This window comes from Hypomesus nipponensis, chromosome 12 (genome assembly GCF_054491055.1).
Source record: "Hypomesus nipponensis isolate SF chromosome 12, ASM5449105v1, whole genome shotgun sequence".
NCBI classification, from domain to species: Eukaryota; Metazoa; Chordata; class Actinopteri; order Osmeriformes; family Osmeridae; genus Hypomesus; species Hypomesus nipponensis.
The window spans coordinates 12,762,716-12,777,433 of NC_140372.1; the positions used below are offsets into that span (position 1 = coordinate 12,762,716).

General features: G+C 50.0%; 1 protein-coding gene across 2 annotated transcripts; it reads left to right on the forward strand.

Moving 5' to 3' along the window:
• The first annotated feature begins 52 nt into the window (after nt 1–52).
• Nucleotides 53–1,765, forward strand: LOC146261199 (dual specificity protein phosphatase 19-like). Of its 2 annotated transcripts, none has more exons than XM_084667492.1 (4): nt 53–602; nt 880–926; nt 1,049–1,201; nt 1,370–1,765. In XM_084667492.1, the coding sequence occupies exons 1-4, from the start codon at nt 374–376 to the stop codon at nt 1,568–1,570; spliced, it is 630 nt and encodes a 209-aa protein (XP_084523618.1). In that variant the 5' UTR covers nt 53–373; the 3' UTR covers nt 1,571–1,765. The 2 variants fall into 2 exon arrangements, with proteins under 2 accessions (XP_084523618.1, XP_084523619.1); XM_084667493.1 differs by having other exon boundaries at nt 54–593.
• The last annotated feature ends 12,953 nt before the right edge of the window (nt 1,766–14,718 follow it).

Genomic DNA, 14,718 nt, shown 5'->3' on the forward strand with positions numbered 1-14,718 from the left:
GCGTCCCGTTCCAGGATAATGCTCCCTCCGTGAGCTTCCTCGTCTAAATTGATCACAGATCTGGTAAGCTTGGCTTGGTGTAAGCAGAGATATGGATACTACAAAGAACTAGGCCGAGTCATCGAAAATCTGAGAAGTTCAAAAAAGAAGAGACATGGTACGATTTGGAATGGATTGCTGTTACGTAGCTACACTTCCATTCGTGTTTGACAGCTGACTATGGACTGTTTTACTGCAGCGAGATCAAATCGTTGACTTCTGTTTAGAACATCTACCTTCGAGTTGGTCAGTTTATGAGCTATTGGATTGAAATGGATTTGACACATTTTTTTATTTGGTGAGGAAAGGTTACTGTTTAAAGGAATACAGAGCAATGAATTCCCTGACTTGCGAGATAAACGGCTTCTCCAAAACTAGACTGAAAAAGCAGAGCACGCGGGTAACCACTGTAACCGGGCGGCGGCTGATTGAGACCCTGGGTGAGGACGGGGACGTGCAGCAGGTCGAAGAGCCATCGGATGCAGCCTTCGGATTCGTTGAAGATAGCTGCTTGGACCTGCAAGTCGGGGTCGTCCGGCCATTTCTGTTGCTTTGTGAGACTTGTGTGTGGTGTGGATGTGGTGCCTGTTCTGTTCACATGGCCCGAGCCCAGTCAGTCATGCAAAATTACTTTATTCTAACAGTAGGCTAATACTAACACGGCATCATAGAACACAGCAACCTAACTATAAAACCCATGCATAATGTAAACAATGTATAATAATATCTAAATATTGGTGATAATTCACCATAACAACAAGTAGGCCTACTTACAGAATCTAGGGTTGGGTACAGAGTCTTGACACTGGAGTTGTGATGCAAACTCTATCTGCTTTGCAGCCTCTCAGGATGCTGCACATGACCTGGATGTTCTGAGGAAGTTCAAGGTAGGAACTGGCCAGTATATTACACACAGTTTACTGTCACACCCCTGGTAAGCCCAGTAACACTGATACAGATACAGGAATTCAACTTCTGACTAACGCTCCCCCCGCCCCCCCACCCCCAGGTGACCCATGTCCTGAATGTAGCCTACGGTGTGGCCAACCCCTTCCCCCACCTCCTCCACTACAGGACCGTCACCCTGTTGGACATCCCTGACACAGACATCACCTCCTATTTTCCAGAAGGCTGTGCGTTCATAGAGGAGGCCAGGGCAGAGGTAGGGGCACATGGCAGGGACTGGGGACTGTCTACAACGGTATCCTTCCTACCCTGTACATGACAGATTAGAGACCTCTAAGGAAGGAAGTGTTAGAAAGGACATGCCTTTCAGGCAAACACCTTACATGTTGGTCTCTCTGTCTTTACCCCCCCCCCCCCCCCCCAGGAAGGCGTGGTCCTGGTTCACTGTAATGCCGGAGTGTCACGCTCTTCCTCCATGGTGATAGGCTACCTCATGACAAGGGAGGGGCTAGCGTTCAATGATGCCTTCAGCCAAGTGAAGGCTGCCAGGCCGTCTATCTGCCCCAACCCAGGCTTCCTCCTGCAGCTGAAGAACTACAACCCCCAGGCTTCCACTAGCAGCTAAATAACTCAAAAGGAACCAGGCTTCTGAAAGCAGCTCCAATACCCAGGCTTTCTAGGTGAAAACTCCCAATTCCCTAGAACAGCTGAGGTAACTGAAGACATACATTAGATTTTCTTTTGTTTGTGTGTTTTATAAGAAGAGTTTACTAAGTGCTAAATAAATTAAGATTTATACAATAAATAAATGCTGTTCCTGAGCCGAATTCTGTGTCTTCTACCCCTCAAGTGAAACATTATACCTATGCTGTTTAGCCACCAGATGGTGCCCTTACCATTCTTCAGTCAGGTGTCTTAACAATGAGACGTTAACTGAATGAAATGTGTTTACACTGTGTTTGGTTTGCCACACCAGTTATGTATTAGGTTGAGGTACCATTCTGGGGAAAGTAAATCAAATCAAACTTTATTTGTATAGCGCATTTCATACCAGAAGGCAACACAATGCACTACTTTTCCAGAGGGAAGCAAAAAAACAGATCAGCCATGTATTAAGTCCTAAAAGCGCTCAGGAACAACATGGTTTTTGGTCTGATGTCTAACTTGTGGATGGGCAGTAAGCTGGATGTTTCTCGGACGGCGAGGGGTCAGTTGTGGGGTAGTTGATGTGTTCTGGTTTCATGTGAGGATGTCTGAAAAAAGACCCCAGTCCACTCCCACCCCCCATTGTTTCAGTGATTATACTGTCTTCCCCATCTTTCAGCCTTATATCAGTCTTTCTACCCTTCTTTCTCTCCCTAAACGCTTGGTTCCAGGAGCTGAGAGTCGTTAACAAAAAACCTAATGACTCGTAGGAACAGAGGGATTTTATGATTTGAGACCGGCTTTGAGACTATCACCTCACTCCCTCTCTCCCCCTCTGTCTCAATTTCTTTCTGCCTCTCACTTTGTCTTTTTCAGTTACTTTTCTCTCCTTCCATCATTGCCTCTTTTGCCCCATCTGTCTGTCTCTCGGTATTATTACCGGTCTCTCCATCTGTCTGTCTCTCTGTATTATTACCGGTCTCTCCATCTGTCTGTCTCTCTGTATTATTACCTGTCTCTCCATCTATCTCTCTCCCCGTCTTGCTCTGTATTTAGCTATCAGCTCAGAATATGCTAGTTCTAGTAGTTCTGTTAATCTTTGTAGTAATAGCGCTGTAAGTAGTGGGTTTACTTTACTATTAATGTAACCGCACAGAACTATTATTACTAGTAGTGTTATTTGTACTGGTATAAGTAATAGAAGTAGTAGTGTCGGTAGTATTAGTTGTAACATTTGTAGTAAGATGAGTCTGTCCTGTCAGGAAAAGGCTCCTGCAGAGCAGTATTTCTGAGAGAATGATGGATGAGACTGTCTTAAGCTAGAAATTGACAAAGACTTTAGTCACCAAAGTGTGTGTGTGTGTGTTTCCTGTTTTGTGCATTCTGGACACGGGATCATGGTCAGGAGAAAAACACCACCCTGCTCTCCGCAGACCACACACACACACACACGTAGTGTAACATGACATCGAAGTGGCCTGTGCTATTTCATCCTTCAGCAACTCTGTTGATTGAATTTCAGACTTGTTGTGTTGTTTCCTGTTTCCCCTCTCCTCTGGGTCTCTTCTCTGTTCCTCTCCATTCCCTCTGTCTTCTGTCAGACCATCCCTCCTTCTTTTCTCTCATCCCTTCTTCTTTCCTGCACATGGTTTGTTTAGACCTGAATTGACTTGTCACAGTTGTCACCTTGGCAACCCAGTCTCCAGGAGCACTAACAATTTTTCACTGATTATTCCAATGTAGCTCTTGTTTCCGCCTTCTTCACTGTCTGCCTCGGGGCCTGCTTCTGAAATCCTTACTGCTTGTTTTGCTGTCTACTTACTGCCTTCTGGTCTGGTAACTCTACCGCCTGCTTCTGTGTGTGTGTGTGTGTGTGTGTGTATTAGTCGTGATTGGGGTCTGTTGGAGCATGCTTAGTAGCTCCATCGTGATTTGACCAGCGACAGGTAGAGGATGGCGGGGGAGGGCGTCTAGGAAATAGCCAATCGAAGAGCTGATTGATGAACGTGTGCAATAGACTGGAATGCATCAGCACCTTCCTCCCTTAAAACTAGGAAGCGAGAGAGAGAGAGAGAGAGAGAGAGAGGGGGGGGGGGGGAGAGAGACAGGGAGATGGAGTTGAGAAAGAGACAGGGAAAAGGAGAAAAAAAGGCAGGAGATAAAAAGAAAGAAAGATTGAGCCGAGGTAATCACCCCTTCACAGCTGGTCAGATAGAATAGCTTAAGTATGTTTGTGTCCTGACACTGTCTCCATGAACTCTAGACAGCCCACAGCCTGGGTCTGGAGAGTGGGATGGATAGATGCTGGGTGGAGGTCTGAAATAGTTCCAGGTCAATCTGCCCCATCATTACAAGTATCACATTGCCAGGGTGAGAGTTGGTGTAGCAGCAACTGACGATATCGATCCCTCTTCTGCACCCCTCTCTGAGCTGGAATGATTTGGAAGTCAGTGTGTGTGTTAGCTGGAGAGTGGAGGACCAGACCGACAGGAAGGATGGCAGAATCATATATATGCTAATCTGGATGGAGGGATGGGGGGGCAGTGAGGAAGTTGGATGACAAGACCCTCACTGTTTGCAACTCCTCCTCTACACTCCAAACATGGCATCTCCTCTCTCTCTCTCTCTCCCTCTCCCTCTCTCCACCTCATTGTCTGCCCTCCTGGTGCCTCTCTCCACTTCTCTCTCCCTCTCTCTCCACTTCTCTCCCCCTCCCCCTCCCTCCCAGACGATCCACAGCATCAGTCTCAACAACATTTACACTCCCAGACAGCTGCCTCCCAGAGTATCTCGCTATGTGACTATCCCAAATGGTTTTGTACTGCTGCCCAATCTTTCTTCATCTTTTTGGTACATTTTGTGTGTGAAAGAAAAAAAAAACGTATAGGAGTATGATGTAGCACTGTGACTGCTGAAGCCACTGATTCGTGCAGAAAGTTACAGAAGGTTCTTCTGACTAGGATGTTCATTTGTTTTACTCACTCTTGACACAGTCACCCTGTATTGACGTTGCCTTGGAGAAAGCTGTAAAATGACTGACAAGGGAATTTAAACTCACACGCAGGCAGATAGTTGCAGTTGACAAATGTCACCTTGTCAGATGCCACAGAGTGTGTTTGCGGTGCTGAGTGCTTTGATTTCCGATGGTCCTGGTCGACACCTAAAAGCAATATGCTGGATTTTTGTGTGTGCTGTGAAGACAGCTCTGGTCCATTAGAGGCTGGTTCAATAAGGCCTGTTAACCATCATAGAAAGACAAACAGGCTGGCATGCAGACAGACAGGCAGCGAAGCAGGTAGACATGCAGACAAACAGATAAGCAGGCCGGCAAGCCTGCAAGCAAGCAGACCGACAGTGAGATACAAAGGCAGGCAGGCAGGTATCATCTTCTCAGAGAGAAATGTAAGGAATATGTGGAGCGAGTGAAAGCATGGATGAAACCATCTGTAAAAATACTGCCGCTGATAAAGTCTGAAAGACGTGTGTGCTTGTGTGTAGAGGCGAAAGCATGTGTGTTTACTTTAGGTAGTGAAAATGTGTGTGACAGCTACTACTGTCCTCCTTGGAGGCGGGGCTAGTTGCCATTGGTCGAGCTCGGCCGACCGGCAACGCCAAACAGCGTATAACGGCATGTCTGTCGCCGCGGGCAACAAAGCAGCCCTCCTCTGTGTGGCGGCAGCCTGCGAAACAGATGGAGAAGAGGAGTGAGGGAGCAGAGGAATCACGCCAACGAGGAGAGAGACAGGGGGAAGAAGGAAAAAGAAAGGGTGGAAGGAGCCAGGGAGACCGAGAAGAAGAGGAGGAGACACAGAGCGTAATCCAAAAGATACGGCACTTGGGAACATGGAGACAAAAGAGAAGCAAATAGAAAGGCACACAGAAGGAGAGAGAGGGAAAACAAAATTAGGAGTTTAGAAGAGAGAGAGAGAGAAGTTGTCAGTCGCTGGTCATCCCAGAGGACCCTTCTGGACAGGACCCAGGACCACCCCCACCCTCACCTCCAAACCCTCGACCTAACCCCCCACTCCCCTCCAACACACTCAGTCCACTGACTAGCAGGAGTCGTTACATTTCTCGAGACTTTCTCCTCTCTCCTCCTCCTGTCGTCCTCTTCCCGTCCCTCCACTGTGTGGTTGGAGAAAGAGACAGCCCGGCAGAGTGTGCTTCATGGGATAGTGTCTGGACCCATGGCGCGCTACTACATTGTGATTAGCTCCACCCACCTGCGCCAGGGCCACCTGCGGAGTGTCAAGGGGGTGTTTCGCGGACCGCTCAACCAGGAAGCAACCAGAAACCTGGTAAGAACTACAACTACCAGGGACCTGCCTGAACACGCTGACAATGTCGTCACCTGGTGTAGTCTGATCAACTGTTGTTGTTTCTCAGGTTCCAAAGATGACATTTGCGTTGAGTTTGATTGTGATGTTGCGGTTAGATTTCCTTTCTCGGAACTGATCCTGGTTGACTGGATCAATTCTCCAAAACTGGTCTACTACCTCTGCTGGGAGGGGAGCAGTCGGCATGTCTCATTACCTCCTCTCCTCTCTCCTCCCCTCTCCATTCCTCTCCCTCCTCTTCCCCCCCCCCTCCTCTCCTCTCATCTTGTCTTCTCTCCTGTTGTCTTCCTGTTCTCTTCTCCTCTCCCCTCCCTGTTCTTTCCTCTCATCTTAGTCTTGCCTCTTACTTCAAAGAAATGGGATCCACACATACACACCCTAACACCCCCCAAAGCACATGAACAAGGGTGGGGGTATTCCATTGTAAAGGGATGGAAATGATATCAGATAAAATATTGATGTGCTCGGCGGGAGAGAGAGAGAGAGAGAGAGAGAGAGAGAGAGAGAGAGAGAGAGAGAGAGAGAGAGAGAGAGAGAGAGAGAGAGAGAGAGAGAGAGAGAGAGAGAGAGAGAGAGAGAGAGAGAGAGAGAGAGAGAGAGAGAGAGAGAGAGAGAGAGAGAGAGAGAGAGAGAGAGAGAGAGAGAGAGAGAGAGAGAGAGAGAGAGAGAGAGAGAGAGAGAGAGAGAGAGAGAGAGAGAGAGAGAGAGAATCGGTTTTCTAGAAACACTTTGCCAGGCAGGATAGGGTCACACACTCGCATCATTGTAACAATTACACACACATATACAAACACACAAACACACATGTGCTCGCACACTGTCACCACTCACACAAGTCCTCTCACACCCATGAGAGAGGAACCAGGTTGGAGAGAGTGAGAGGGGAAACTGGGGGGCTTAAGTGTGTGAGTGTGTGTGTGGGTGTGTGGGGGGGGGGGCTATAAGTTTAATAGCTAGTTTTATACCCCAGGGAGAAAGGGAATGAGAGATAACGAGACAGGGAGGAAGAAATGGAAAGAAGACATTGTTGATTTATAACGTCGTCTTGTCGTCATAGGATATAAACCTTCTGTCCTGACACTCTGAACCACTTTGGAGGCAGAGAGAGAGAGAGAACAGATAGAGATTCATGAAAGCGCAATCAATGGTAGCGTTAGTGAAGATGTTGATGAGGACAATGATGAGGATGTTGATGAAAGCTTCAACTGAATGTCTGATGTGTTGGCATACATCTGTTACTGCACCTTTAGTGCTGGTACCCATCCACATCCCTAATGGTGTGAGTGTGAGTGTGAGTGTGAGTGTGTGTGAGTGAGTGAGTGAGTGAGTGAGTGAGTGAGTGAGTGAGTGTGAGTGTGTGTGTGAGTCTGTTCCCAGCATGTCCCAGGGCAGTGTGAGACAGATGTGTGTCCTGTACCTCTCCTGCTCGCTCCACTGCTCCTCACACGCACACACACACACATACACACACACACAGCTGTCCTTCCTGTCTCCTCCATGCAGCTGTTGAATTAGAGTCGTACGATAGACGCGTGGTTGATGTTGTCAATGTGTTATTTTTTGTGTTTGTTATTGTTACAGTGCTGGTGATAAACAGGACAGTGGTAAAGGTTAATATCAGCCATTTTGATTATGAGAGACCTTGGAGAATCTTCTCAGCATTCCCCTGGGCATTCCAGCCAGACGGCAGGTCGTTGTCTTTATGCCCATGTCGGTCATTATGGGTTGTCGCTGTGGATAATGGTTTCTAAACTGCTGCTGTAGCATGGATGCCTGGTGTGTGTGTGTGTGCGTATGTGTGTGTGTGTATGTGTGTGTGCGTATTTATGTGTGTGTGTATGTATGTATGTATGTATGTATGTGTGTGTGTGTGTGTGTGTGTGTGTGTGTGTGTGTGTGTGTGTGTGTTTGTGTGTGACAGAAGCAGAAAGACACGTGTACCAGGACGTTTCCGACCTGTGTATAAGATGACCCATTTGTGTAGAGAGAAGTGAATGAATTGCTTATTTGTGTGTGTCTAAAGTGGGGCTCGGTGTACTGGGTGACACACTGACCACCTCGCCTCGCTAAAGCTCTTAGCTACGCAATATACGACTGCCAGGCAGCTCATGGACCAATCAGAGATCAATATTGAACTAGAGAGAGTAATGATTCATTGTGAGAGTTCACTAGTCTGCCTGTCTGCCTGTCTGTCTGTATGCGTGCCTGCGTGTCTGTATGTCCGTCTGCAGGCCTGTAACCGGGTGTTTCCTGTTCCCTCAGCAGCATGCAGAGTGGGAGAGGTCTGAGGGGGCGGGGCCTGAGGGGGCGGGGCCTGAGGGGGCGGGTCCACAGGGCCGGATGTCGGGCTTCCACTGCCAGCTGTGTGACAAACACTACCTCCACTCCCAGCAGTACGACAACCACATCAGCTCCTACGATCATGCCCACAAACAGGTACAGCACATACCCTGCTTCACAAACGAAAGAGTGTGCTGCAGAAGGAAGGAAGGAGAAGGAGGCTATGAGTAAGACACAGAGAGATAGTGGTGCTGGTGGCCTGACTTGACTGATACCAGACCCTCCTATCTGGAAAAACAGATTTTTCCGGAAGGGAGGGAGGGAGAGCGGGAGGGAGGGAGGTATCACCTAATAGAATTATCTTGGCTAGAGTAAGCTCCTTACTAGCTGACTCAGGATACCATCACACTCATTTCCACACACACACCTCCACACACAGATCTACACTCACCCCTATCCCCAAACACACACACACAACCACCAATCCACATGAACACACACACTTGTGCATGCTGACTCAGGTAAATCTTCAGGAGAATGGAGAACCATTCTGTGTGTTTGTCCTTCTCCTATTCTCCCTTTTACTCTCTTCTCTCAATCTCTTCCCCTCACCTCCTGGCATCTGTCAGAGACTGAAGGATCTCTACCAGAGAGAGTTCTGGAGGAACGTGGCGTCTAAGAGCTGCAGAGACGAAAGGAGGCAGCAAAGGGCCCTGCGTCGGATTCACCAGCTAGCAGAGCAGAGGAGGGAGGCAGCATGGTAGGTGGAATAGCCAACACACCAGCTAGCAGAGCAGAGGAGGGAGGCAGCATGGTAGGTGGAATAGCCAACACACCAGCTAGCAGAGCAGAGGAGGGAGGCAGCATGGTAGGGGGAATAGCCAACACACCAGCTAGCAGAGCAGAGGAGGGAGGCAGCATGGTAGGTGGAATAGCCAACACACCAGCTAGCAGAGCAGAGGAGGGAGGCAGCATGGTAGGGGGAATAGCCAACACACCAGCTAGCAGAGCAGAGGAGGGAGGCAGCATGGTAGGGGGAATAGCCAACACACCAGCTAGCAGAGCAGAGGACGGAGGCAGCATGGTAGGTGAAATAGCTAGAAAAACGGTCTGTCTCATGCTGTACTGGCATACGTTAGTAAGGAGGCGTATGTGAGCTAATTATCCAGGTTGTGGTTTCATGACAGGTGTGTATTAGCCAAATTACAAAGGCGTAACTGTACTGTGTTTCACACGCCTCTCTGATCTGCTCTGTTCTACTGTGATCAACTTGTGTTCCACTGTCATCTACAGCGCTCCAGGCAGTGGCCCCATGTTCAGGAGCACCACGGTGACCCCAGCCCCCTCTGGCGCCGTGCAGCAGCCCCCCCACAGCGGCACCTTCTCCTTCGCCTTTCCCCGCAGGCCTGGCCCTCGCCTGGAGCCCTCCGCCCCGGCTTTCACTGACCAGGAGGAAGTGGGGCTGGGCAGGATGCAGGTGCCTGCCCTCCCCCTGCGAGCACCCACCCCCACCCCTCCCGACCCTGGCCCCAGCAGAAAGTCTGCTACATTACCAGCCTGGCTGGGTGAGGTCGCGCCTCCTGGGGATGGATCTGAGGGTCAGAAGTCATGCGAGGTGTCTGCTGGGTCTGGGGACAGTCCGGTCCTGCCCTCCACCGCACGGAAAATCCCCCTTCCTGGCTGCTCTGACTTGGACCAGCTGGGTCAGACTGAAGCCAGACAGGAAGTGGGGAGGCCTGGAGGAAGGGAACCAGAAAGGGTCAGCGCTGGTGCCACCAGCCCGGGGTACTGCAAAGTTCTCAGCAGAGATGGGAAAACTGTTCTCCTGTGGCCCTCAGAAATGGTTAGCTTCACCAGAACTGACCCTTCAATCTCCTACAGTTGTAACCCTCTCCTTTATGACTTCAGAGGCTGCAGAGGGAGGCAGGCCCAGGCAACAGAAGTAGAAGACAAGAGCTTTGGCCATGAAGCACCTTCTAATGTTAGGAATCTTCTAGATCCACCTTGCAACAATGGAGATGTACTAGATCCCCCCTGTAACCATGAATGTGTTGTAGAACCACCCTGTAAAGACAAAGAAGTTCTAGAACCAATTTGTAGCACTAGGCATATTTTGGAAGAAGCCTGGAACCCCATAGATGTCCCACAACCACCTTCTAGCAATGGACATGTTCTAGAACCAAACTCTAACCATGGAGATGTTTTAGAACCAATGTATTCACATAGAGATGCACAACTACCCTGTAACCATGGAGATGTAGAAGCAGCAGATAACCATGGAGGTGTTCTAGAAACGTGTGTGTTCCAGGAACAGCAAGCCAGCTCAACGGGGCCAAGCAAGGGGCTCGAACACAACTATGGCTGTCATCGTTGTTGCTGTTCAGGTCCTTCCCAGACTGCCCTGTCAAGGAGGAGGAGACGGGGGAGGAGGAGGGGGAGGAGGAGGGGGAAGAGGAGGGAGGAACACAGAAGAGGGTTGACTCACAGAGGAAATCCCTGTAGTTATCAACCTAAACTGACCAATCATCTGGAACAACTTGATGAGCCAATGAGAAACAACAGAGAGCTAACAGGAGAGAGTTCCCGCAGAGAAACAGAAGGGGAGGGAGAGACAGGACAGGAAGAGAGACAGGCTGGGGGAGAGACTGGAGAGGAGGAGAGACAGGCTGGGGGAGAGACTGGAGAGGAGGAGAGACAGGCTGGGGGAGAGACAGGAGAGGAGGAGAGACAGGCTGGGGGAGAGACAGGAGAGGAAGACAGACAGGCTGGGGGAGAGACAGGAGAGGAGGAGGAGAGACAGGCTGGGGGAGAGACAGGAGAGGAGGAGAGACAGGCTGGGGGAGAGACAGGAGAGGAGGAGGAGAGACAGGCTGGGGGAGAGACAGGAGAGGAGGACAGACAGGCTGGGGGAGAGCTGGAGTTATGGGGAGAAATGACGGACACACAGGAAGTGGTCATGAGTAGAAAGAGGAGGTCAAACCTCAGCCATGACATGAACACAAAGATGAGGAGGCAAAGACAATGTCATGTAGCCAATCAGATTTCTGGTGCCAAGGAAAGCAGTGTAGATGGAGCCAATCATAGCTGTGAGAACAACAATCTAGAGAAAGACAATCAGAGCTCTGAGGTACAGGAGTGTAATCTGAACCCTGACCGTAAGGACCAAGCCCCAGGCTGGGGGAGAGACAGACCAGCCCTTAGTTGGGGAGCTCCAGGCTGGCAGGCACAACGCTTTGAAGGGCTAGCCAGACCTGGGGCTGGTGCCAGGGCTGGAGTTGGAGTTGGAGTTGGGGCTGGAACAGGGGCTGGAGCTATGGGCCTCTCCCCTGGACCAGAGTCTGTCCAGAAGGCTGGTGGGGACAACTACTCAGAAAGACGCAGGGTAGTGTCTGAGTTTCTTCTTGGTCATGACACTCCGGAAGGTGCATGTCTGCAGAGATATTGGAGTTCCTACCCCGCCCTCACACATGAGCACACAATACTACAACCTAGCAACCACATCCCCAACAACACCCTACTCCAACCTGGCAACCGTATCCCCAACAACACCCTACTGCAACCTGGCAACCGTATCCCCAACAACAACCTTTTGAAACCTGTCAAACAAATCCTTGAACACAACTTCATCAAACCTGCCAACCACCTCTTTGAAAACACCTACCTCACACCTGCTAATTGCATCCCCGACTACACCTTCGTGCAATCTAGCAACCGTATCCCTGATCATGCCGTCCCGCTGTCGGGCAACCAAATCCCCTACCCTTTATCCAACACTCCCTCCTCCCACCAACCTTCTCACCCTCTCCTCCTGGCTCCCTCTCTCTCCACCTCCTTCACCTTCCACCACTACGTGTTGCAGCAGCTCCCCCCACCCCCCCCCAGCCCCCCCACCTGCCCTTCAGAATGGAGCTTTCCTCCCCCAGAGCCTTTCTCCGCCCTCCTCCCTCAACGTCAGTCCTGCCCTCCCCCGGACTCTACCCCCTGGATGTAACCTTTCCCCCTCCCAGGTCCCCCCCTCCACCCCTACCCCCACCCCCACCCGACCCTCCTCCCCCCCACCCTGCCCTCCTTCCGCCCCACCCTGCCCTCCTACCCCTCCAGGCCCTGTTCTAACCACCCCGGAGTGTTGGTCTGGTCTCCACTAACGGTTCGGAGTGTCTCCACACTCTCCCGCAGTTTTTTGTAGAAGACTAGTAGGTGTGTAGCGACAATGTTGAGGTGTGTGTCTGTGTGTGTGTGTGTGAGAGAGAAATAGTTCTCTATCTGCTGTTTGTATCTGCTGTTTGTATTAAAACATTAAACTGTGGAACAACTCCTCGTGTCCTCGTCTCTGCTGTGGCATTACTCACACACCAAATGGGACATGATGTGTGTGCATGTTCTTGCGTGTGTGCGCGTGCCTCCTCTGCAGCTGGCTGCCCTTTGTGTTTCTCTATACCTTCTGATGGGCTACTGATAGACCGACAATTACCTTAATGACACACACACACACAAGGACACACAAACTCTTTCTCACTAACACACACACACACACATGCACTTTTCATCCACTTACATTGCCACAGGCTCACAACATGTTTGTTTACTGTGTTTCTGTATGTCTCTCTTATTTTCTAAGTCTCTCACTCTCTCTCTCTCACTCTCTCTTTCTATCTCTCTCTCTCTCACTCTCTCTCTCTCTCTCTCTCTCTCTCTCTCTCTCTCTCTCTCTCTCTCTCACTCTCTCTCTCTCTCTCTCTCTCTCTCTCTCTCTCTCTCTCTCTCTCTCTCTCTCTCTCTCTCTCTCTCTCTCTCTCTCTCTCTCTGTCTCTGTCTCTCTCTCTCACAAACACCCTCAGTTTGAGGCCATGTTGAGTGTGTCCAAGTCAGTGGGCATGAGCATCCAGCTGTCTGCAGGACTGCAGGGCATAAAGACTGACACCTTTGAATCTGTGAGTGTGTGTGTGTGTGTATGTGTGTGTGCTGTATGGCGGGATGGTGTACTGCCCCTGAATGACCATGTATTTGATGAGCAGCCACTCAGGGGTATTGAGCTGTGAGAGGAACAGCACACACCATATGCCGTGTGCGTGTGTGTGTCTGCCCATGTGTGTGAGTTGTGTGTCTTGTCTGCATAGTACCTCGCGTACTGCTTCCATCAGCTACCTACTCCTCTCTGTTGTGGCCCCACTCCTCTTGCCCCCTCTACATTTCCTCTTCCTCAGTGAGTCACAGCAGACTTGAGAAGTGCATTGTGGGAGGCGCAGAAGTAACAGGTCATTGGCCTCATTTTCACCACAGAGAAGAGAGCTGAAAATGAGAGGAAAGCTTCTGAGTGTTGCATCGGAAACAATCAACAGTGGTTCACCTGATAACCTCCTTCTAATATTCTTTCTTTTTTTGAGGTGGACAACTGATTCACACAGTGATTCACCCAGATGAACAACTACCAATACATCAACATTTCAGGCCGTCTTATGTCCTTTTTTCAAATGTGGTCTTCAGGACTGCACCTACCTCACAGAAGATAACCCTATATATAGTCAGACCAGAGTAACGTGTTCTGATTGGTACGCTTGAACAGAAATACCAGAATCTTTCTAACTCAGACTGGAAATGATTAAAATGCAAATGAATTGTTCAATAATTCATCATGGAGTTTCAGAGCAAGATTGGACATGATCAATATGGAACTGTGTGTGTCACACATACACACACATACACGATGTGCTGTGAGTTTGTATATGTCAACATTAATACAAATTACGATCCTAAGACTGTTACCATGGCAATGTTGTTTCCAATCACATGGCAGTAATGAGTAGCTGTTACTGTCTGGTGGAGCCGGTGTTTGACACTTTAGGATTGAATTAATTAGAACCTGTCACTGCACCCCCTTCTGCTCCTCCAGCCTCCCTCTTCTTTCCTCCAACTACAGCCTCCACCAGCCTCCACCAGCCTCCTCCAGCCTCCTCCAGCCTCCTCCAGCCTCCACCAGCCTCCACCAGCCTCCTCCAGCCTCCTCCAGCCTCCTCCAGCCTCCACCAGCCTCCACCAGCCTCCTCCAGCCTCCTCCAGCCTCCACCAGCCTCCTCCAGCCTCCACCAGCCTCCTCCAGCCTCCTCCAGCCTCCTCCAGCCTGCTCCAGCCTGCTCCAGCCTGCTCCAGCCTGCTCCCTCCTCCTCGGGACCTGACCAGATGGGGATGGCTGGAGGGATGGATGGATGCATGAGTGGAGGAATGGATGGATGGGGGTGGTTGTCTTGGAGAGACTGGGGCAGAAGGGATGGATTGTCTTGAGTCTGACGTCCATTCTGTAGACATGTTGATTAGATTTTCATGTGTTGCGGATGGATGGAATGACGGGGGTCGGGGCAACAAAAAGATGGATGAAAGTCATGGATGAATGGAAGGATATGGAGTCGGGGAAGAAGGCATCGATGGTCTTGAAACCAAAGCCAATTCTATAAACATCTTCTATGGATGTGGATGTGGTGAACTGAAGTTGTTCAGGACAGCAGAGTGTAGAGAA

Coding starts and splice junctions, on each gene's coding strand:
- LOC146261199 (XM_084667492.1), top strand. CDS start 374: ATGAATTCCCTGACTTGCGAGATAAACGGCTTCTCCAAAACTAGACTG. Junction 603..879: donor TCTGTTGCTTTGTGAGACTT/GTGTGTGGTGTG, acceptor TCTGCTTTGCAG/CCTCTCAGGATGCTGCACAT. Junction 927..1,048: donor ATGTTCTGAGGAAGTTCAAG/GTAGGAACTGGC, acceptor CCCCACCCCCAG/GTGACCCATGTCCTGAATGT.